Genomic DNA, 24142 nt, shown 5'->3' on the forward strand with positions numbered 1-24142 from the left:
AAACAGAATGATAGTTGTTAAATAAATCAAATTACTTTATTTATGCCCTGCCTTTCTCCCCAACAGGGAACCAAGTGTATCTTCTGGTGACCACATATGTCTTTTAAAAATAAAATGGCAAGAGTTAAGGGCCAACATCATCTAGTTTCAGCCATGTTGGATGGTACTAGCGTAAATAAATGTGGGATAGTCCCTAGCTAACGCCCACACACACTCTGTGCCCTGAGCCCTTTTGCCCCCCAAGTCATTGCCATTATCCTTGTTTTTCTAAGCACACTTCCTGACTTAGAGTATCTGCTGTCTCGATAGAATCGTATGCATGAGAGCATGAAGCTGTTTGACAGCATCTGTAACAACAAGTGGTTCACGGAAACATCCATCATCCTCTTCCTCAACAAGAAGGATCTCTTTGAGGAGAAGATCATCCACAGCCCCTTGACCATCTGCTTCCCAGAGTACACAGGTACACATTAGCACTTCCTTTCTCAATCAACTCTTGGTCTCAAATGTGGTTACTCAGTTGTGATCCTTCTGGCCTGGGAACACAGTCCTTGAATTGGCATAAGTATAATTGAGGTTGCATCTCAAAGGGTTACCTTCCCTGTGCCTTGTTACCTCCCCTCTCCTGTCATACCCAGTGCTGGGGTTTCCTTGTGTCTTAGAAGTAGAACCGTTGGGGTCCTTCAGGGATCTGTATTGGGGTCAGTACTTTTCTACTTGTTTGTTAATGACCTGGAGTTAGGAGTAAGTAGTGACACGGCCAAGTTTGCAGATGACAAAGGATCTCTCCAAACTGGGCAAATGGGCATTAAAACGGCAAATGAGATTCAATGTGAGCAAGTGTAAAGTGATGCATGTTGAGGCAAATAATCCCAATTTCACATATACACTGATGGGATCTGTACTGGTAGTGATAGACCAAGAAAGAGATCTTGCAGTGGTAGTGGATAGCTCAATGAAAATGTCAACCCAATGTGCATCAGGTGTGCCAAAGGCCATAATAGAAACAGAAATAGAGAATAAAACTGCTGCTACCATACTGCCCTTGTACAAATCTATGGTGAGACCACACTTGGAATATTGTGTACAATTGAGATCAATGCATCTGTAAAAAGGATATTGTAGAGCTTGAAAATGTTCAGAAAAGGCAACCAAAATGATCAGGGGACTATGAGGATTGCTTAAAATGCTTAAGAGTTTAGCTTAGAAAAAAAAGTGAGTAAGGAAAACATGATAGAGGTTAATAAAATTATGCATGGTGTGGAAAGAGTGGACAGGGAGAAGTTTTTCTCCCTCTCCGATAATACTAGAATCCAGAGTCATTCACTGAACCTGAAGGATGGGAGATTCAGGACAGACAAAAGGAAGTACTTCTTCACACAACACATAGTTAAATTGTGGAACTCGCTGTCATAGGCTGTGGTGATGGCCATCAACTTGGAAGGCTTTAAAGGGCAGTGGACAAATCCATGGAGGAAGGGGCTATCAGTGGTTACTATTCATGATAGTGATCTACTCCTTCCAGTACCAGAGGCAGTATGCCTCTTTATATCAGTTGCTGGGGAACAAGGGCAGGAGGATGCAGTTGTCGCCCTTTTTGTGGGCTTCCTAGAGGCAGCTGATCAGCCACTGTGTGAACAGCATGCTTTACTTGATGGGCCAGCATGGCTGTTCTGATGTTCTTATCTCTGGATATACACAGAGGAACTGAAATGTAGTAGACAATCCATCTGCAGTTTCCTCAATCAATATGACGCTAGTTAGTGAACGGTAGATGCTAGGTCTCAAAGGTCAAGTTCTAAGGTGGAGAAGGAAGGCGTTGTACTTGTTTTTTGTGCTGGTTCCCTAACACAGGAAGTGTGGGTTTTTCTTTTGCTAATAAGCTCTTCAGCTGCAAATGAAGAGTCTATGACATGGCCACTGCTGAATAGGAAAATGTGTACAGGAAGGAGGAAAGCCAAGTTTCACTGTAACAACTTAGGGCAGCATGAAAGCAGGATCTAGGAGGGGATTCTTGGGTTTTAGGCAGGCAGCATTGGCCAGGCCTAAACCTTGAGGCTTTCCTGCCGGCTGAATGCATCTGTTGACAGCAGACATCCATATTTATGTCAACCATTTAACACAGACTATTTTTCAGAAAGCAGCAGCATGTAGATTATCAGGAGGCAGTGCTTTGCAGTTGCACAGCCAAACTGTCTTTGGCATATCTTATTCTATGGTGGAGCAAAACTGTCAGAGTAGGCCTGGAATTGTATAAAGGAGCCAGGAATCTAGACCTGTCAGCCAAGAAGGCTTGCGATTTCCAGTGCTTTCTTTCTTTCTTTTTTCTTTTACCTTTCTGTGGAGGTTAGGCATACACAAGAAAAGATGGTCACTCAGTCACCATGTCTGTAGCAAGATGAGGATCTGAAATGGGTTTGTAAAGACAGCCAATGGATGCAACAGCTTCTTAGAGAATCTGCACTGAAGAATCTCTCTGCTAGGACCAATTGTTCAATTTTGTTCTGCCTTCCTAGAGGGATTTGTTCATTTGACTGTTACAGCTTCTTGTGCGTGGCTCAGTTCTATCGGTCTCATGAGGAGGAATCAGGGGGAAATGTCTTCCCCTTTGGTGCAGTAACTGTGCTGTACATTCAGCCAGTTGCTACTCTATACTAGGCACTGAGAACAGAGCTTTCTCAGGGCCAGGGTCTCCTGCTCAATTTTCATAGCAACTCTAACTGTGGTCAGTTAGCAGATAAAAATTCTGTTGTGTTGATGAGGATGTCAGGGTTGTGCAAATACTGGCACCAACAAGAAATGAATGCATGACTTCCCCAACTGTCAGTGCCTACTTTTACTAGTAATATGGGGGCTGAAATCTGTGTGATTAGAAAATTCAATTAGTGTGTCCACTTCTGGAGTGGCACAGTCTTCCTGCTCACTGTTGTTTTCTTCTCTCTTCCCCTCCACTTAGGGGCCAACAAATATGACGAAGCTGCTGGCTACATCCAGAGCAAATTTGAGGATCTGAACAAGAGGAAGGATTCCAAGGAGATCTACACTCACTTCACTTGTGCCACTGATACCAAGAACGTGCAGTTTGTCTTCGATGCTGTCACTGATGTCATCATCAAAAATAACCTGAAGGACTGTGGGCTCTTTTAGCTCTTCAGGTGGCATCTACTGAGGAACACAGGAAGGTGAGGAGTTGATGGGATAATGCAGGGACTTCGTAACACCTTGCTTGCCCATTTGGCAGAAAAGTCATGCATGTTTGCTCCTGGGAAAGTGTGTGTGGTGCTCTGCTCTCTACTTCTATACATATCTTAATACCCTAGTGTGATCATCAAAAATAGTGAAAGCATCTGTCTGAAGTGCCAAGACTGAAGGGATAGAGCGCTAGAAGGATTGCCAGGATATCTTCCAGCTTGGGGGGGGGGGGGGCAGTGGCTCAGTGGAAGAGCCTCTGTTTTGCATGCAGAAGGTCCCAGGTTCAATCCCTGGCACCTCCAGTTAAAAGGACCAGGCAGTAGGTGATGTGAAAGACTTCTTCCTGAGACCCTAGAGAGCTAATGCCGTTCTAAGAAGAAAATACTGACCTTGATGGTCCCTGAGAAATAGCCAGCGGGGATTGTGTCTGAACCAGGCTGGAATATATCCGTATTCTTGAAACACAGCTATAAGCACACGAGGACCATGTCCTATCTGGGATATAACACCGGATTCTATCACGTGTGTAGCTGTTGCCCCAAGCTGTGGCCATCTTTTAGGCCCCTATTAAGAATCAGCATACACTGTAAAAATAATGAAAAAAGACAGAAATTAGAGTTCCATGAGCCATGTTTCCTTGGCTAGATGAGCAACTAATGGTAAGCTCAAGGACTGAGTAGAAGCTGAATTGAAGGCCACAAATGGGTAGCAGCTTGGAGCCATTTCCTGTCTGGGGTGGCCATGGGCCAGTTGCGCTCTCAGCCTAACCCACCTCACCGTTGTTTATGAGGATAAAATGCAGGAGGGACAAACCATGTACACTGCACTGAGCTCCTGGGAGGGTGGGGTAGAAATGTGCCAGAAAGATCCATTGTGACCCCTGAACTGGGCAAGCATGATGTGTAAAGGGTGCACTTAATTCACCCCGTGGACATGTAATTCAGCTCTCACAGGTTAAGCACCTGAGGCTGCAGGCTGTAGAAGTTTCCATTGGCAATATGTCCAAAGGGTGGCTGATGCATATTCCCCTTCCCTTGCTCTTCCTGTTGCAGGATTACTTGAACTGCGCCATATGAGGAAGAGGCTGGTGTTGATGAAGGGAGGACTGCACCATTTAACGACTTCTGCTTCTAAGTTTTGTTTCGTTCTTTTTAATTTTCCTAATGACAGGACTGTGGAGGTTCCTCCTGTCCAGAGGACAGGCTCCATCGCTTTTCTCTCTCTGTGCTGTCCCAGCTGCCACCCGTAGGCCATTTGTATCCTCTCCCTGTGCCCGGAAAGCCTTATTCAAGCGCCAATGATTGGTGGCCTGCCATAGCTGTATTGTTTTCACTGTGGTTTTTTTTTTGCCATTTAAAAAAAGGCAGAAGTACAAAAGGTAAACAGATCAGGGGGCTTTGGACATGTTTTTCATGCTCTTTCCTCTTTTTTGTCTTGTTCCCCTGCCCCCTTTGTAAGGTATGAGAGATTTTTCTAGTCCAAGCAACCCTCTATCGGCTCTGCCAAAGCAATCACTGACCGTGTGTTTCTCACCTTCCGTCAGGAGGAGCTCTTGCTGTGGAGGAAGCCTCTCAGCTCCTACCTCTGTAATTTGCACACAGACCAGCAAGAAAAAAAAACAAAAAACATTCTTCTAAAAGCCAATTTGTGCAGGAAAAGTTAATCTGCATTTAAAAAAAAAGAATCTTTTTTTTAAAAAAGCCTTTTATTTAAAATGTCAAGTAGTAAACGGTTGAGTTGCCCCAATATGAGCTCATCTTTCTCTAGTAAATTTTGTGCCTTGAGGGTGTCTGTATGTTTACATCTGTTTCCTAGTCTGCTTCAGCGTGCGTTGTGTTTAGATTTGGATGAAATGGATTCCCTCTTTCTCCAGCCCTCCCCCCCACCCTTTTCTGCTGTGGTCCAGGCCAGGCTTTTTGTAAGGGGGGCAGTGCCCATGGGTTTAAAACATGTTTCTTCCTGGCCACAGAATTAGGTTCCTAAGGGCTAAGATTCCACTAAGGACTAAGCAATGTCGATGTCAACTTCTTTCCATTCCTTTGTGCCCCGCCCCAGGGCTTGGGGGTGCTCCTGAGGTTGCTGTACTGTCAGGTCTATTTTAATGTATTTTCTTAGCTCTAACTGTAGCGTCAGTTGAGGAAACACTGCTGTATGTAAGCGACCCTGCTGTCAGTGGGCATCAGGGTCATTAGTAACCGTCAGACGCAGCCTAGCTTTTATCACAATGTTTTACCAAAATTGTTCACATGGTTTGAAATAATAAAAAGGTAGAAAGAAAACCCAGTTTTGCGCCGCCTCGCTTCTCTTGCATTGCCCTGCCAGGCCTTGGCCACAACCCAGTGGTTCAGCCCGGGCCTTTTGTCAGCATGGAAGGCTTGCCTGTGCGCATGGAACAGATTTCCTAGCCTACGTAGCTCTGAGCCGAAGCTGCAAGAACACAAAACAACTGCACAGGAGAAGAGTTGGCTTCACCATTACGGATGACCCCAAAGCCTATGCCATGACTCTGCTGTTGTCTGCACTGGAAGACTCTCGGCCTCTGCATGCAGTTTGTGTGGCTCACTCTCTGTCTCAGCATGCCATTGTACAGTAGCCGTGTCAGAATTCGACTGCATACGGTAGAGAATAGGGTCTCAGTGGTGTTTCTCAAGTGTTGTTTTTGGGTAATTATCTGAAAGGGTCAGTCTGTAAACAATTCCCAACATTTCTGTAAGCAAGTCCCAACATTTCACCATGTTGCATTTCTTCTGGTTCCTCGTAGTCCAGTTGCTTGTTTACCATGTTTTCACATAATACCCAAATCAGAACGTCACGCAGAGCAGAATGAACCTGCAGTACCCTACTGCAAGTTTCAGGTAAAGGATTTATAGGAGAACATGCTTGTTGCTTCTTGAATCTGCAGCTGCTTTGCTTATGTGAATTTCAGACAAGAATTTCAGGCCTGACCCAGTTCATATGAGGCAGAAACTACATTCCCTGTGTGTGGTTCATTGCTCCAGGCAGCACCGGTGTATAAATTTATCAGCTTCAGAGAAAGAGATCACTTCCCTTCACTCACTGCTGAACTGACAATGATGCTTTTCATGCGAAGGATCAGGAGTTCCTAGAGAGAGAGAGAGAGAGAGAGAGAGAACATCTTATGAAGTGGTTGGAACGAAGGCCTTGATCGGCAGCTAGTTTTCTAGGACAGCCGTTTTGGTTGTGGGCCAGTACTTCCATCTCAACCCCCTGAAGTGGTGCATTAGCAAGTTCTGTTTCCATAGATGCCACATCTATTCCCACACAAACTAATAACAAAGCAGGCTGCCTTTGAGCAAGTGTAATAAAGCAGGGTGGCTTTGAGTCTTTTGTCATGTTTGTTCCCAATAATCCCCGTCTCACCTGGACTTAGTTGGCCAGCCCGGGCCAACCAAAGCAATGGCTGTCAGAAGAGGCCGCAATCCTTGAGGTTCTCTTTGATGATGATGTCAGTGACTGCATCAAAGACAAACTTGACATTCTGTGTGTCTGTTGCGCAGGTCATGTGTGAGTAGATTTCCTTGACATCCCACCTCGTGTTCAGCTCCAGGAACTGGCTCTTGATGTAGGCACCTGCATCCTCATGCGTATTGGGCCCTGCATAGATGTGGTTGCTGGCATCAAAGAGCAGCTTCTCTGGGCGACCAAGCTGTGACCCCACACCTCTTTCCACATGAAGCCTCCTGCTTCGGGGCTTATTTACTCTCAGCAGCTTTTCCTATTTCTTTTAAAAAGTCAGGAATCCTTGCACATGTCTGCCATCTAATGTCTGGTTTTTGCTGTGACCATCCCAAATTTTACCCTGTTTGAACTGTGTGTGTTTGGCAAGAGGAGGAAAACCATTTTGAAGCCTGAAAATGCAAAGAGAACTGCAGATGCTAAACCCTGGTTTACGTGGCAGAAAGATAGGACTTTTCCATAGAGCACTGAGGACCCCTAGTGGCGTGTTTTCTAAAGCATGTTTGTTATAACGTGGATGTTTTTCCACAAGTGTAGCGAATGCTGCTTTCTCATTGCAAAGGCTTTTGCTGAGAAGTATGAATTGCTCGCTGTGATAGGATGGGGAGGCACAGAAGGCATGTTTGTTCACCCACTAAGGGGACAAATAATAAGCATCTGTCTTCCCCATGCACTTAACTGGACAGGGCAAAACACACTTCTTCCAGTAGAACAAAAGCCCCCCGCTCTTCCCGTTCCTGTCAGCTGATAGTTTTGCTAATCCCCTGACTATTGCAGCATCACCCTCATCCCTTTGAGCAAATATAGGTTTTGTTGAACAGCTGAGCAGTGTCTCAACGAAGCAATGAAGGGGTGAGTTAGCAATGAGAGTGTTCAAACAGCTGTTCCGCATTCCCAGTGCAATAGGTAGATTATGCAAACGAGTGTATATTCCTAGATTTTTCTTTTTACAATCTCCCCTTTTATTAGCAGCATAGTATTATCTCGTCCCACAGAGAGATGATAATGGGGGAAACCTTGCACAGATAAAGAGGGAGATCCTTAATGATGGTGTTATGGACCTCTTGTTGTGATGCTATCCGGTGTTCAAGTAACTGCAGCATTTTTTTAAGACTGATAAATAAACACCCCTGCCTCTCTCTCTCTGCCAGCTTCCCATCTTTCTGTTCACTATGTAGCCGACCACAGGATATTTCTTCAATTGTATCCTCACATGTAAAGGTGGAATGCTGGGAACTCACCATCATAATCAGGAAAGCAGATGCTGAGATGAGCCTTCTTGATCTTTTCTTGGAAAACATCTTTCTTATTGAGGAAAAGAACAATGGACGTGGTAGCAAAGTACCGGTGATCACAGATGCTGTTGAACAGGTGCAGACTCTCATGCATGCGATTCTGAGAAGAGAAACGGGACCCTAAAGCCCCTTTCAGCATCACCCGGTACCCTTATACAGCATTGCCAAACTTCAAAAGAAACCGCTCCTGTATCCTTCAGCTGGTAGATGTCCCCTTTTATACGCACCACTTACAGACACAGGAATTAAGTTCTGTTTTATCTCTGATAGTGCTGCTTTGATTCCTGGTTAAGTTGAGTGCTGTAGCTGGCCTGTGTTTGCTCAGAGCTCCTACTGTGAGAGGCAATAGAAACAGGATCCTTCTTTTCAAATCTTATTCATGGAATAATCTGTGATTATTGACTTGGTGGCTAAATCTGTATAAATCTTGTAAAAATCTATCTCCTCCCTCCCCCACTGCCTGAATCGTGTCCCTGCAACGTCACTTTCAGTCTCCTGAAACAGGAGACTTGATTCCAGCAGCCTTTGCTGTGCTGCAAAGCACAGGCCAATTTTCGTGATACCATTTATTTACCAACCCGGGCAGCCATTTCCAAAGGGTCAGATTTCTTGGGGTGTTGCTTACCACTTGATCATCCTCCACGAGGACCATGTCGTAAGCGCTGAGGGCAGCGATGAAGATGATGCAGGTGACTCCCTCGAAACAGTGAATCCACTTCTTACGTTCTGAGCGCTGGCCCCCCACGTCAAACATCCTGCCAGTAAGTTGAAGAGGGGCCACAATGAACAGCCTTGCTCAACGATGCCCCCTAGTGACAAGGTCCCTAGTGACTCAGAACCTTAATAGTGATGGGAAGGAACAACGCCCATCATTATTGGACTGAAGATCATTTATTTATCTCTATAAATTCTTGTCTCATTTAGCTGTGGATATAGACTTGAGCTGGGTTATGCATGGCTACAGTTATTTAATACATCTAAACTTTCCATAAACAATAAGTAAAGGGAGAATGACCTCAGTATAAAGCACCTTCATGTATTCGCGGATATGCATTTGTTTGAAAGCAAAACTATGCTTTTGTTTAAAATGAAAACTATGCACCATTCAGGTTTTCAAGGCAAGAGATGTTCAGAGGGGGTTTGCCTACCTCCTTATAGGGTGCTAAATCTTCACAAATAGAAGTTACCAAACTGCTAATTCAGCTACAAGTAAATGGGCTACAAGAGAGATGCATATATGAAATGTCAAGGCAGGCCAATATTGACTTATTCCATCTCCCCTTGCCTTTCACCTGTACCAGCCCAATAGTTCTATGTCAAGCTCTGTCCACTAGTCATGCTTCCTCTGGGTCTCTGCCTGGTTTCCCATTTTGAACGGTGTAGTGAGGACTGAGGCATAAACATGAGCATGGAAGAGACAAGAAGCAACGTGTCTGAAATACAGATCAGGAGAAAAATAGGATTTGAATTAAACAGTACATGAGACACAGTGGGGTGCCTCGCAGTGGTTCCCTGGGCAACTTACACCTACTTCATGTGTTCCCCTCTGTAATGTCAACTACAACACACCTTGGGGCTTGATGTCATAACATACCACGTTACTTTGTCATTGATGCACATCACTTGGAGGCCGCAATGGGTGAGCCAAAGATGTCAAGGATGACATAACAATGCAAGGAAAACTAGGCATACAGTTGTCATTTTAGCATTAGCTGTACATTTAGTGTTACATCTGATTCTTGTTTGTTCCTCCATTACTGTCAGCTGCATCTTACAAAGTGTTGTCATGATTTAGAAAATCTTTCCTAAATGGAACTAGGGTTGCCAATTCTTAGTGACATCAGCAGAGCAGGTCAAAGTTTCAGAAGTGTGGTTTCTCATAAAACAGCAGAACTGAGAACAATGTCTGTCCCATTTCTCAGATCAGGAGCTATCAAGCTTATTACCTTCCTCCTTGTTTCTGGGCCACAATGTGGAGGGGAGGAAGGTGGTTGTGAATTTCCTGCATTGTGCAGGGGGTTGGACTAGATGACCCTGGAGGTCCTTTCCAGCTCTATGATTCCATGCTCTCCCTCCAATTCATCAGCATTTAAACATCACCAATCCTTTTAATTCCAGTGTTTCTCCTGCACATTGCAGCCAGTTCTATCATCTTCCATATTGCCTCCCTCTCCACCTCCCTTACCAGCCCCCTACCAACTTCCTGTGCCTTCCTCCATGGTGACATCTTTCCACAAGGTAAAGTGTATGGTAGACAAGTGAATAAGTCTTTGCCAGTTTAAAATTTCCACTGGCTCACTAATAAAGCTAAATTGATTTTTAAAAAGAAAAGAAAACAGCCTGGAAGCATCTTGTGATCTAGTTGCTATCATTTTTGCCTTACATTGTTATAGCATATGTACCTCCCCACCCAACCATCTTTTTGCTTTCTGCCAGGAAGCAAAAATGTGTGGGAGATTGCGCAGCTACTGCAACTCCATGATACCTGAAATTGAGATCCTTGAAGGAAAACTGAGTTTCCACGATGCCCATAGTCTTGACCCTGGAGCGTAGAACATCCTGCTCTGTAGGGATGTATCCAGGTGTCACCAGCCGTGGTAGGTCACTCAGATAACTGCAGATAGAATAGAAAGATGTAGGGTCTACAATGTGAGTGACCTCTAGCCTTCAGAGTGGGCAGTCAAGTGTCCTGTCCCTGGTGTGTTGGATAAGGTCAGTGGCAGACTGTGTGAGCTAGAAGAGTCCCTCTATGATGCTTCTCAAGAACAGGGGGAGCCAAATGCTACATGTGCCCAGACAACAACACCCTCAGAAAGTAGGCCAGGGAATCACTGTGAACCCTCCTCTGCCACTCTGCTCATAGATCCAGTTTAGCAAAGTTGTAGGTACCTGATTGCAGTCAGATCCTTCCTAGAATCTCCCTTAACCTTACAGCCACACTGGGTACACACTTAAAAATATGTGTCCCAGTACAAGGCCATTTTCCTTTGGCCTTATACACTGCTGCATCTGCTTGTCGGGGCAGAGATGTTCCCTGTCTATCAAAGCTGCAGATAGAGGGATACAAATGTCTCAGGCATTTCCTAAATGTTCATCAACTGTGGAGAGAAGGAAGGGAATGTGTTTCTCCAATATGTACAAAATTCTAGAGATCATCTTGCGCATCCTTCACTTCTTTTGGAGTCTCTTTCTCTGTCTCGGGGTACAAGCAAAAGGTTCCTACTAGCTAGCTGAGTCATTCAGCTGGTATTCTGAGGCTTTCTCAAAACAAGCCTGGATGCCCGTGTCCTTCCAGAGGCGGCAGATGATGTCAGACATCTCCGGAGGCATGGTGCCCTCTTCATAGGTGTCTGCGAAGTGCAGCAGTTTGTGGGAATCATCCTACAATTGAAACAGGAGTAGGGTTTCATTTCATCATCTGAGGTTGACTGCAGAAAGATTCTTCAACATACTCCACTTCATACTCCTTCTACGAATAGTCCCATGTTTTCTACTTCCACTATTATTCTCAAACCAAAGATTATATTTGTTGTCTCACACCTCTATTGTCTTTGGTGCTACCTTATATTTGGAATTCATTACCTATAGATATTTGTACAATCTAGTTCTGTTCACTTTTGAAGAAGAACCTCAAGGCATTTACTTTTACATGCTTTTCCTAATTATGAGATAGATCATGATGGATAGCCATGGTAGTCTGTCAATGAATTCCCAAGCAGAATTTTTTTTTCTTTTTGTGAGCCACAGCTCACTTCTTCAGAAGAAAGCTCATACCCTGCCAGAAATTTTGTTAGGCTTTAAGGCGCTACTGGACTCTTGCTCTTTTCTACTACTACTTGCTCTTTTCTACTTCTATTATGAGAGCTCTTTTCTTCTACTACTACTTGCTCTTTTCTACTTCTTCTATTATGAGAGGTATCTTCCATTTTCTTCTTCCATTGTCTTCCTTTGGAATACTTATGGTTGAAAGACAGTTTATAATTGCATAAATTACTTACCTCTTCTTCATTCCTTTTCCTCATAATTTGGCATGAGGCCATGGCTCAGTGGTTGAGGACCTGCTTTACATACAGAAGGTCCTACATTCAATATCCAGCATCCCCACCAAAAAGGGTCAGGTAGTAGGTAATGTGAAAGACTCCTAACTGGAGAGCTGCCCATCAGAGTAGACAATACTGACATGATAGATCAGTGGTCTGATGCAGAATACAGCAAATTCATGTGTTCATGTTTCTGTTTGTTTAGATTGTAAGAATAGGGTTGTGTTGTTTTTCTGCTTTTTAAATTCTGTGTTTTAAAATTGCACAGCACCTTTTTAAAGTGCAGAAGTAATAATATCTACTCCTCTTTTTACTTACCTTTCTAGCTGGGTCTCCATATTGGATGTGGAGAGTGTCCATGGCCCTCACAATGGTCAGCATGGACTGCAAAGTGTTGCTGTAGATTATGGAGATGAAGTCCAAGCACTCCTCTAAGGAGTAACCATCCTGATGGATAATTCTGTGGAAGTTAGAGGAGGAAATGCATCTGAACCCCATGAAGCTGTCCAGAGGGCTGCATCTGAATGCTGTCAGGACTCAGGGTCATCAAAAGAGGATTATAAGGGGGGGGGACATAATTCTGGTGGGGGGCACGGACCCAGGTATGTCGTATGATTTGTTCCCCAATTTAGCTTGGCTGGTTTTTAAGTGCATACTTAAAATGCCAATGGTGTACCCCTAAGACATAATATGTGAGGCATCAATGAGAACACAACAATGAAAGGGGCAACAGCCAAGACTGTTCAGAAGTACCCAGCTTCTATATTACTGGTCTCCCAGACAGGAGTGCCACAGAGTAAAGCACTTGCTCTGTGAAAAAATTCTTATTGCCTTAATCTCGCTTTAAAAGCTGCTGTAGGAAATGGCAAGGAATTTTTTGCCTGTGCAAAAACTTACTTCATTTGCTTGACAATGGTGCTTTTGCCTGACTCTCCAGCCCCTGGTGAAAGAGAGAGAAAGAAAGAAGGAGAGAAAGAAAGAGAGAAAGAAAAATTATTCTGTATCAGTCCCAGAAAGCTAATTCCACCTATGGCATGATATCTACACATTGGGAAAGCAACCATTTAGTAATTTACCAAATCTACATTAAAACTTACAAATATGTGAGGTCCTAATAATGCCTAACTCCTCTGATGTCCTTCCCTTTGCCTCTGACAGGAATGTATTCATTCATTCTAGAGTGTGATGGTACTCATTGTTTCTCCCCCCCATGATTAGATCTGAATTATACACACTCCAGTAACTATGTTTCATCCCAAACTTCTTGTATTTTACAGCCTATTGACCTTACTGTTTTACCCTCATTCTCTTACATCCTGGTAGTGAGGATTCACACGAAGTATTGTCCAGCATTTCTGAAGAACTGGGTTCTATTCCACAAAAGCTTATACTGGAATTATTTTTGTTAGTCTTTATAGTGCCACATGACTAATTTATGAGCTAATGGTGTAACGCTTCTTCCATTCTTCATATGACCTGTTCCATTAACATTGCATTTTTGGGACAATCACTAAGTCTACTTCATTGTAACTTTTAGATCTTATGTGTCACCTTGCAGCTTTTCTACTGTACATTGATCAGCTTAGGCTAAGCTTTAGATCTTGAAACAAATTCTTATGAAATGTTCATTGCTTCACTCAATTTTATGAATTGTCTTGATAAGGAAGATAAGTTTGGGAAAGATGTTATTGGATCTCTGCTCGGACTTTCCATTTCAGGCTATATAATTCGAGATAAGTAACATAAAAATAAATTTTTCAAACTTATTATAATTTACACATTTAAAACATGCCCAGAACCCTTTCATGTTCTTCCTTTGACTATTCTTGCTTAAACCACACAAGAGACCTTTGTTCCTGGCCTATTCCCATGGCTTATGGTAGGTAACAGCATACTGCCTTCTACAGTAGGGATATACTCGCTTTCTTTTTTCTTTTTAGCTTATTTTCTAGTTAAAATCTTGAATCAGTTGCACAAAATTCTTTATTGCAACTTCTGAGCTTGAAGCAGTGCATTTCTGAATACCAATTTCAGAAGGAGGCATCAGACTTTTGAGCCCAGCTGGCGGGTTTTCCTGGAACATTTGGTGAGCTACTATGGGAAACAGGATGCTGAGCTAGAGGGACCATCGGTCTGATCCAGCACAGCTGCTGCTCTGCTCTGACAGCTACTTTTTAAAATTACTCAGTTCAGTTTTGTTTGCTGCCTATAGTTTTTTTTCTCCGTTCAGTTGGGATTGACTGCAACTGCACTGTTCACCAAAAGAATCCTCTTGGCTGCAAAGGGGAGGAAGCAGCATCTCTGCTTTGTATGCGGTTAAGGTTCTTGCTCTCATAGTGGACACAGGGAGGCCTTTTGCAATACAAGAAAGCAGGTAGTAGGTGTTAAATAATAAGCCCTGCTTCACGGTTGTTGGCAGCAAGGACCTTACTGATGGTCATAAAGCAGTTGTGTCCCATTCAAATCTGAAATGAAAATTTCAAAATAGCTCCCATTTAGTTATTTATTTAAAGACAGGAAAGGAAATAATAATAGGGCTTTAAATGAACCATGCTGCTAAAAATAAGGCTGTGATTCACAGAGGCAAAGATCAACCCAATAGTCCCAAGTATAGTTGTGAATCAAATAATAGTTCTCTTTAGTCATAGAATCATAGAGTTGGAAGGGATCATGCAGGCCACCTAGTCCAACTTCCTGCTCAATGTAGAATCAGCCTAAAGCATCCCTGACAAGTGTTTGTCCACCTCTGTTTGAAGACTGCCGGTGAGGGGGAGCTCACCACCTCCCTAGGCAACCGATTCCACTGCTGAACTACTCTTACAGTAACATTTTTTCCTAATGTCCAGCCGGTAGCCTTCCACCTGTAATTTATTCCCATTATTGCAAGTCCTATCCTCTGCTGCCAATAGGAACAGCTCCCTGCCCTCCTCTAAGTGACAGCCCTTCAAATAGTTAACGAGAGCAATCATGTCCCCACTCAATCTCCTCTTTTCCAGACTACACATCCCCAAGTCCCTTGGGAATGGCCATTGAATGGCCATTCGCTCTTTGGGTGTGGTTCTCCAACAAGTTCCCTATCCATCTAACTATCCTTGAGTCCAGTCCACAGTCCTCCAGTCCACAGTCCTCTTACCCATAAGAACATCATGGGGAACCCTGTCAAAAGCTTTACTGAAATCCAGGTAAACAGCATCACCAGCATTCCCTTGATCCAATAAGCTCATCACTCGATCAGAGAAGGAAATGAGATTGGTCTGGCAGGACCTGATGAGGACAAGATCACTCTGACTTCCCCGAATCACCAAGTTGTCCTTTAGATGGTCGCAGATAGAACCCTTTAAAATCTGCTCCAGTATCCTCCCTGGGACAGAGGTCAGACTGACAGGCCTGTAGTTTCATAGGTCATCCTTCCTCCCTTTTTTGAAGATTGGGATAACATTTGCCCTCCTCCAGTCTTGTGGCCCATCTGTCCTCCAAGAGGTCTTGAAACAAGGGCTCTGCCAGCTCTCTAGAAAGTTCTTTGAGCACTCTTAGATGCATACCATCCAGTCCAGGGGATTCCTACACATCCAATGCAGCCAGGTGCCTCTCAACAACCTCTCTGTCCATGTCAACCAGCAGCACGAACAACGTGGCTTGCCTACTACCATCTCTAGATGAGCCTGTTTTTCAGGGGAGGAAACTGAGGCAAAATAAGCATTGAACCTTTCTGTTTTCTCTCTGTCCTCTGTCAGGTTCTCCATTTCCCCCCAACAGTGGCTGATCTACAGTAACCCTCAGATACCTCAAATACCCTTCTTTTAATGAAATCCTCCCCTTCCTTGATCTCATGGGGAGGATTTCGTTAACAGAAGCCATGAGGTCAAGCGCAGGAATGGGGAGACTGGTCAAAGGGACAACATAGTGGTTGACTTTCCTAATGAGTCTTCAGAGCCTAGATGCTCTCTCTTTTTAGGATGATGTCCCAGCAGAATCACTATTGATGTGGGATTCACATATAGATCTCTCTTTAAGGTTCTGGGATCCAGCCAGCAATGGTAAGGGCTGGGCCAGGGAGAGGGAAAGTCCACACCAGAATGCCAGACACCCTGACAGGTTTTCATGCCCTTGAGGCAACCAAACTGCTATTCCAGTTGAAAGGCAGCATCTTCTGTTCCAGTTGAAATGCAGTCTTTATTTTCTCCCAGCCTGGCTCCAATGCTAGAAGTGAGTCTGGCTGGGACAAAAAGATGACGGTAACAGAACAAAATGTAACTAAGGCACATGAAGGAGTAGAGTTAGCTCCCCTCACAAATGTCTCATATGATCACGTGAAGATCCTCCTCACTCCCCTCATCACATTTAGTTTGATCCTTAGTTTAACTAAAGAGGTTGCCTGTATATATTCCCTACTGAGAAACGAGGAGGAACAATTTTTATTAAGGAAATATGGATGGGAAGGGGTTAAGCTTGCGCTCTATCAGCTGCTATTAATGAAAATTACATATGTTAAGAACATAAGAAAGGCCCTGCTGGATCAGACCAAGGCCTATCAAGTCCAGCAGTCTGTTCACACAGTGGCCAATCAGGTGCCTCTAGGAAGCCACTAACAAGACGAGTGCAGCAGCACCATCCTGCCTGTGTTCCACCGCACCCAAAATAATAGGCATGCTCCTCTGATACTAGAGAGAATAGGTATGTAGCATGACTAGTATCCATTCTAACTAACAGCCATGAATACCCCTCTCCTCCATGAATATGTCCACTCCCCTCTTAAAGCCCTCCAAGCTGGCAGCCATCACCACATCCTGGGGCAGGGAGTTCCACAATTTAACTATGCATTGTGTGAAAAAATACTTCCTTTCATCTGTTTTGAATCTCTCACCCTCCAGCTTTAGCAGATGACCCCGTGTTCTAGTATTATGGGAGAGGGAGAAAAACTTCTCCCTGTCCACTCTCTCCAAAACATGCATAATTTTATAGACCTCTATCATGTCTCCCCTCAGCCGCCTTCTTTCCAAGCTAAATAGCCCTAAGCGTCTTAACCGCTCCCCATAGGACAGTTGCTCTAGTCCCCTAATCATTTTGGTTGCTCTTTTCTGCTCCTTCTCAAGCTCTGTAATATCCTTTTTTAGGTGTGGTGACCAGAACTGTACACAGTATTCCAAGTATGGTCTCACCATAGATTTGTACAAGGGTACTATGATATCAGCAGTTTTATTCTCTATTTCTCGTCTAATTATAGCCAGCATGGAATTTGCCTTTTTTACAGCAGCCGCACACTGGGTTGACATCTTCATTGAGCTATCCACTACCACCCGAAGATCCCTTTCTTGGTCTGTCGCTGCCAGCACAGATCCCATCAGTGTATATGTGAAGTTGGGATTTTTTGCCCCAATATGCATCACTTTACACTTACTCACATTGAATCTCATTTGCCATTTTAATGCCCATTCTTCCAGTATGCAGAGATCCTTCTGGAGCTCTTCACAGTCCGATTTTGTTCTAACCACCCTAAATAATTTGGTGTCATCTGCAAACTTGGCTACTTCACTGTTTAACCCCAACTCCAGGTCATTGATGAACAGGTTGAAAAGCACCGGTCCCAACACAGATCCCTGAGGTACCCCACTGCTCACATCCCGCCATTGTGAGAACTGACCATTGATTCCTACTCTCTGCTTCCTATTTTTCAGCCAGCTCTCAATCCATAAGAGGACTTGTTCTCTTATCCCGTGACTATGAAGTTTGCTTAGCAGTCTTTGGTGGGGGACTTTGTCAAAAGCTTTTTGGAAATCCAAATACACAATATCCACAGGCTCATTCCTGTCCACATGCTTATTGACGCTTTCAAAAAACTCTAATAAGTTAGTGAGACAGGACCTAGCCTTACAGAAGCCATGTTGGGTTTTGCCCAGCAGACTTTGTCCTTCTATATGCTTGACAATTCTATCATTAATAATGCTTTCCACTAATTTACCCGGAACAGACGTCAAGCTAACCGGCCTGTAATTTCCTGGGTCCCCCCTGGAACCTTTTTTATAAATGGGTGTTACATTGGCCATTCTCCAGTCCTCTGGTACAGAGGCTGATTGAAGGGACATATTACATATCTTTGTTAGAAGTTCAGCAATTTCCCATTTGAGTTCTTGAAGAACTCTAGGATGAATGCCGTCTAGTCCCTGTTAGGGCTGTTGAATTAAAAATTTTTTGGTATAGTTTGGATTCGGCTGAATTTGGCCCGTTTAGATTCGGGATATGCCGAAGTCCGAACTCCCCCGCTTCGGGTCCGTGCAATTCGGCGGGAATTCAAAGTTCGGGAAAAAAAATCGGCCGAATAAAGCCATTAAAAACACAACCGTGCCTTTCCGCGGCTCTGGGGGGCATTTTGGGGGGTAGAGGTCCCAAACTTTCAGAGGAGCTTCAAAGGACCCTTCTTGCCAGACCCCCCAAGTTTTGTAAAGATTGGGTCAGGGGGGGCTGAGATATGGGCCCCGAAAGGGGTCCCCCCACCCTTAATGTGCATCTCTGAGCAGAGCTTGCTGCCCATGCACAAAGCTCCCAGCCCCGACAAACAGCTGATGAGAGCAAGGGCGGGGTAGGTGCTGAGAACTTTGCAAAGCAACACAACTGCAAAGCAACACCTTTGCAAACATGCAAAGGGCGGAGCAGGTGTGAAGAATTTTGCAAAACAATACAACTGCAAAGCAACACAAGCACGCAATGCAACACCTTTGCAACAGTGCAAAGCAACACCTGACACCTGGGAGTTTGCAAACCATGGAAAGGGACAGAGACAGCTAGCTATGCATAATGAGCAGGAGGGGGTGGAATTTCTCCTTTTGCATTGGACTTGGGACCAGGCAGATGCATTCTTTAAGTCACCATTTGAAAACCAGTTTTGAGCAAGCATCAAAATAACCTAACTGATCTTATGAATGAGGGAAAACCTGAAGACATAAAAATGAAGCCCCCCCTCAAACCAGGAAGAGAGAGACTGGAGGGGGAACATGCACCCCAGGCAGAACCGGCAAAAGCCCCCTTTGGTTTCCCCCCACCCACCCACAGAAACTGCTCCCTCCCCACACACACACAGACTCTGCTTTCCCCCCCCCACACACACAGAAAAGAAAAATTACAGATTAAAGCCCCCAAAGGGGTCTTACTGTGGCTGTCTTCTGTTCCATCAGGAGGGGCTGGGAGGCTGGGTAATCCAACATGATTCCATTTGTATCCAATATGAGATCCATATGTATGCATCTCTCGAGGGTGATCCATTCATCCCAATAGGGAAAAGGGGAAAGCCCATATCTCGGGGGGCCCTGACCCAATGTTTACAAAACTTGGGGGGTCTCTTAAGAAGGATTGTCTGAAGCTATGATAAAGGTTTGGGGGCTGCACCCCCAAAAAAGCGCCCCCTGCAGCCATGGAAATGGAAAAGGGGGGAGAGGAAAAAGGGGTGGAGCCCATATCTCGGGACCCCCTGACCCAATGTTTACAAAACTTGGGGGGTCTCTTAAGAAGCCTTGTCTGATGCTCCGCTGAAAGTTTGGGGTCAGCACACCCAAAAATGTGCCCCCTGCAGCCATGGAAAGAAAAAGGGGGGAAGCCCATATCTCGGGACCCCCTGACCCAATGTTTACAAAACTTGGGTGGTCTCTTAAGAAGGCTTGTCTGAATATCCCCTGAAAGTTTGGGGTTTGTACCCCAAAAAATGCACCCCCTGCAGCCACGGAAAGGAGCGAATGTGCACAAGCACCCCCGCACACACACACAAGGATTTCCTTCTCTCTCTCTCTCCCCGGCCGGGCCGCACATCAGCTGATTCCTCCAGTACTCAATCCTGACTGATTGGCTAGAAGAAGACCCAGCTTGGCCACCGATTGGCCGGGGGAGGAGAATGCTGCTTACTGAAGGTTATGCTGCTTACTGACCGCCCCGAATTGGCCGGATTTATTCGTGAACTCCCGAACTCGCTGAATTCGGCTCCCCGGTTGCCTGCCATTTTTGAGTTCGGTTCGTCCCGAACTAAAAACCACCGAATCAAGGGAAATTCGGCTGATTTTCAGTTCGGGCCGAACCGAATCAACAGCCCTAGTCCCTGTGACTTGTTAGTTTGCAGTTTGTCTAGATATTCTAGGACTTCCTGCCTTGTTACCACTATTTGCCTCAGTTCCTCATTTTTCCCTCTCCAAAATCTCTGTTCAGGAGAAGGAATCTGCCCTGTATCTTCAACAGTGAAGACAGATGAGAAGAATTCATTTAGTTTTTCAGCAATCGCTTTATCCTCCCTTAGAGTTCCTTTACTCCCATTGTCATCCAATGGTCCAACCGCTTCCTTAGCTGGTTTCCTACTCCTAATGTACTTAAAGAATTTCTTATTGTTTGTTTTGATGTGTTTAGCAATATGCCCCTCAAAATCTTTTTTTGCATCTCTGATTATCTGCTTGCATTTCCTTTGTGCAAGTTTGTGTTTGCTTCTGCTCGCCTCGTTTGGGCAAACCTTCCAGTCTCTGAAGGAAGACTTTTTTTCTCTAATTGCTTCCTTCACCTTACCCGTTAGCCATGGTGGTGACCTCTTGGACTTATTACTACCTTTCCTGACCTGCGGTATACAAGCTAGCTGAGCCTCTAGTAATATGGACTTGAGTAACCCCCAAGCCTTTTCAAGAGATTTAACCCTCCTAACTGTTCCTTTCAACTTCCCTTTACCAGTTTTCTCATTTTAGAGAAGTTCCCTCTTTTAAAGTCAAAGGTAATTGTGTGAGATTTCCCAGTCACTTTCCCACCTACATATAAATTAAATTTGATGCCATTGTGATCACTATTGCCAACTGGCTCAACTACATCCACATCCCACACTAAATCACTGGCAGCACCACAGAGTATTCAATCCAGGATCGCCTCCCCTCTGGTTGGGTCTATGACCAACTGTTCGAGGGCACAGTCATTTAGGATGTCTAAAATTTTTCTCTCTTTGGCTTGACTGGAGCATACATTTATCCAATCAATATGAGGGAAGTTGAAGTCTCCCATTATTACTACTTCATTACTTTTACATGCTTCCCTAATTTCATTCTCCATCTCAAGATCACCCCGAGCCATTTGGTCAGGGAGCTGATAGAACGTCCCCAGTACTAAATCTCCTTTGGGGCCCGGAATCGTCACCCATAAGGATTCTGTGGACGAGTCTGCCCTTTTTATGGTCTCTAGCTTATTAGACACTATGCCTTCCTTGATATACATAGCAACACCCCCTCCAATACGTCCTTCCCTGTCATTTCTATACAGTTTGTAACCAGGGATGACTGTATCCCACTGGTTCTCTCCCCTCCACCAGGTTTCTGTAATGCTCACTATATCTATGTTTTCTCTTAAAACCATGCACTCTAATTCCCCCATTTTTGCTTGGAGGTGTCTAGCATTAGCATAGAAACACCTCCACACTGTTTCTCTCTTTCGACTTGCCTGGCATGTGCCTTTGGGCATCTTTAAGTGGCTATCCATAATTTTTTTCCCATTCCCTTTCATGTCCAAGTAATTCCCATGTGGGCAATCTGAAGCAATTTTCCCTTTGTCCATGTGCACTGAGTTTGCCCGAACCGGATGCTTCTCAGCTCCTGTCGGCTTTCCCCCCAGGTTCAGTTTAAAAGCTGCTCTGCCAACTTTTTTATATTACGCGCCAGCCGTCTGGTTCCATCCTGGTTCAAGTGGAACCCATCCCTTTTGTATAGGCCCGGCTTGTCCCAAAATGTTGCCCAAGCTACCTTGGAGGTCCTGGCTTTTAGTCTCCTGCGTAGCAACCTAAATTTGGATTCCAAGACCTCCGGATTACATTTCCCCATGTCGTTGGTGCCAACCCAGTGAGATGGCCTCCTTCCCCAAGGGCTCCATCATCTGTGACTGGCAGGTTGCCATCACCTTGGAACTGGGATGTGACTATTTCATCCCTGGAGTCCTTAGTCACCTCTCTCTCTGCCTGCCTCAGCTCCTCCAGTTGAGCTATCTTGGCTTCAAGGAAGTGAACTCGCTTCCTGAGAGCCAGGAGCTCCCTGCACCGAGCTCACACCCACGACCTCTGTCCAGCAGGCAGATAATCATACATGTGACACTCCATGCAGCACACTGGATAGCCCCCCAACCCCTGCTGGCATTCTATCTTCATAACTGGTATTTTATTAATTAATTTATTATTATATTATTCTTTGGTGTTGTAACCCTGCCCTTTACTCTCTTGCACTCTTCCTATACCAAATAAGAACTGAGTGCCGAAGTTCCTTGCCCTGCAGCTATCTGCTGCTACTTCACATAGATATTCAAGTTGCTCGGTACTCCAACCGGATGGAGAGAGTTACTCTGCTAAGATAAAAGGATTTTATACTCACCTACAGATCCCCAGTCACGATCCACAGGCTAAGAGCCACAGGGCAAGAGCCCTTGTGCTCTCGCCCTTCGGCTTGCGCCTCTGGCGAGCAGGAGCCTTGGAATTTAAATGCACACAGCCCCCACCTCTCAGACACAAGCTCCAATCACAACAACCCCACTTAACAAGGGAACAATCAAGCTATCAGGCAGCAATCAACCTTAATCACCCACTGGCACAACGATCACAACCCTCTCCCAGCGAACCTCAATTAAATTCTCAGTTTAGTTAGGCTTCCCAGCGTTTTTAAAAAGGCAAAGTTTAAACTCTCCCCTGCCTGTAGTCCCCAGCTCAGCTCAGCTGAATCAAAATGAAAAGCCTCAGATCCTCACTGCTGATGTGTCACATGTAATCTTGTTTGGCCCTAAGTCAGTCGATCGGTCTGTCTGTCTTGTCTTAGTGTCTCTGATTGCCCTCTCCTTCTCCTTCCAGCAACCCTGAGACGTGGCTTAGGCTGAAATATATGACTGGCCCAAAGTCACCCAGCAGGCTTTCATGGCAGAGTGGAGGTTTGAACCGGGATCTCCCAGGTTCTAGACTGACACTCTAACCACTATACCACATTCAGTCTGCTGGAACAGAGAGGTGGTTTGACAACACTAGGAGTTATAGAAAGGTATGGATGGACAGAACCAGTAAAGTCTTCTTCTCACAATGTTGTTTTGAGCTGTTGCATAGATGCTCACTACTGCTGTGTTCCTGAGGCCATTAGCTAATGGTTATACATTGGTAAGACTAATGGTGTCACCCTAAGCTGAGTTTACGCCCTAAGTCTGCTGACTGCAATAGATTCGCCACTCCTCTATTTTTACATTTCTCTCACACATAGTAGATATCATAAGGATCTTTCAAAAACAGGATTCAACACACCAGCACAGTTGTAACTCTAAGCAGGCAGCTCCTTGGCAGACCTAGCCCCTATCCGTAATTAGTTTTTCTAGCTGAATCTTGCCAAGGATGTGAGACTCTGAGTTCAAAACCTAGAAATGCACGAAAGAAAGGAGGCATGCTTACTGTTTGATGGTTGCATAACTAATATCAAATTCACATCACGTACCCCAAGCTCCCCTCCAGCTCTGTAAATCTAATTATAAGAGGTAGCAGAGTCAGTAATTTACAGTTAGAACAGCTGGAAATATGAGTCCAGTTTCCAGCAAAAATATATCCGCTTAAACCAGTATAAGAGGCCAAAGAACAATACCTGATGTGGGATACCTTGAATTCTAGTGTCAGGGGTACCAGCATCTTCACTACTGCATCTAGAACACCCTCTTTTTATTGCCTCTAATATATGTGGGTCTGTCTTCCCTGTCCCTCTGTCATCCTCAGAGGACTAGCGCAGAAGCTGCTTTCCAGGAAGCCAATCAGCAACAACAACTATAAAACTGGACAATGGTATCTTCAGGTTCCAACTGGTCTTTCTGGGCCACCATTACATTGCAGACTTGCTCTATTTCAATAATGATTTAACATATATTCTTGCCCTCAGCCAAACTTTCCCTATTCACAGCAGTGAGCAAAGCAGTATGTGCTGTAGAGGGTATGGGGAAGTGATAATAGCAGCACAGTGACAACCTGGGTGTGATGCTGGGGGGCGGGGGCAGAGGGGCTTACCAAGAAGCAGTAGCTTGACCGTCCTGGCATCCTTCTCAGCATCTTCCTTCAGCTTCTTCTCTAGTTCACGGGAGTGTTTTGCCTCAGCACTAGCACCTGTACCCATTGTTTCTCCTGCTTTT

General features: G+C 44.7%; 2 protein-coding genes across 2 annotated transcripts in view; one reads left to right on the plus strand and one right to left on the minus strand.

Moving 5' to 3' along the window:
* Nucleotides 1-4518, plus strand: part of GNAI2 (G protein subunit alpha i2) — a 152190-nt gene extending 147672 nt beyond the window's left edge. Inside the window, exons 7-9 of the mRNA XM_056861175.1 lie at nt 310-463; nt 2957-3182; nt 4245-4518. Of these exons, the coding sequence (XP_056717153.1) occupies nt 310-463; nt 2957-3147 (345 nt within the window). The 3' untranslated portion in view covers nt 3148-3182; nt 4245-4518. The remainder of the gene's footprint in view (nt 1-309; nt 464-2956; nt 3183-4244) is intronic.
* Nucleotides 4519-6616: 2098 nt separating this feature from the next.
* Nucleotides 6617-24126, minus strand: GNAT1 (G protein subunit alpha transducin 1). The gene is made up of 8 exons (XM_056861185.1): nt 24021-24126; nt 12902-12944; nt 12323-12464; nt 11188-11345; nt 10450-10578; nt 8590-8719; nt 7911-8064; nt 6617-6807 (listed from the first exon to the last, which is right to left on the minus strand). Exons 1-8 carry the CDS (start codon nt 24124-24126, stop codon nt 6617-6619), a joined length of 1053 nt encoding a protein of 350 aa, XP_056717163.1.
* Nucleotides 24127-24142: the final 16 nt, after the last annotated feature.

The sequence above is a fragment of the Euleptes europaea genome, chromosome 1, assembly GCF_029931775.1.
Source record: "Euleptes europaea isolate rEulEur1 chromosome 1, rEulEur1.hap1, whole genome shotgun sequence".
Lineage (NCBI taxonomy): Eukaryota > Metazoa > Chordata > Lepidosauria > Squamata > Sphaerodactylidae > Euleptes > Euleptes europaea.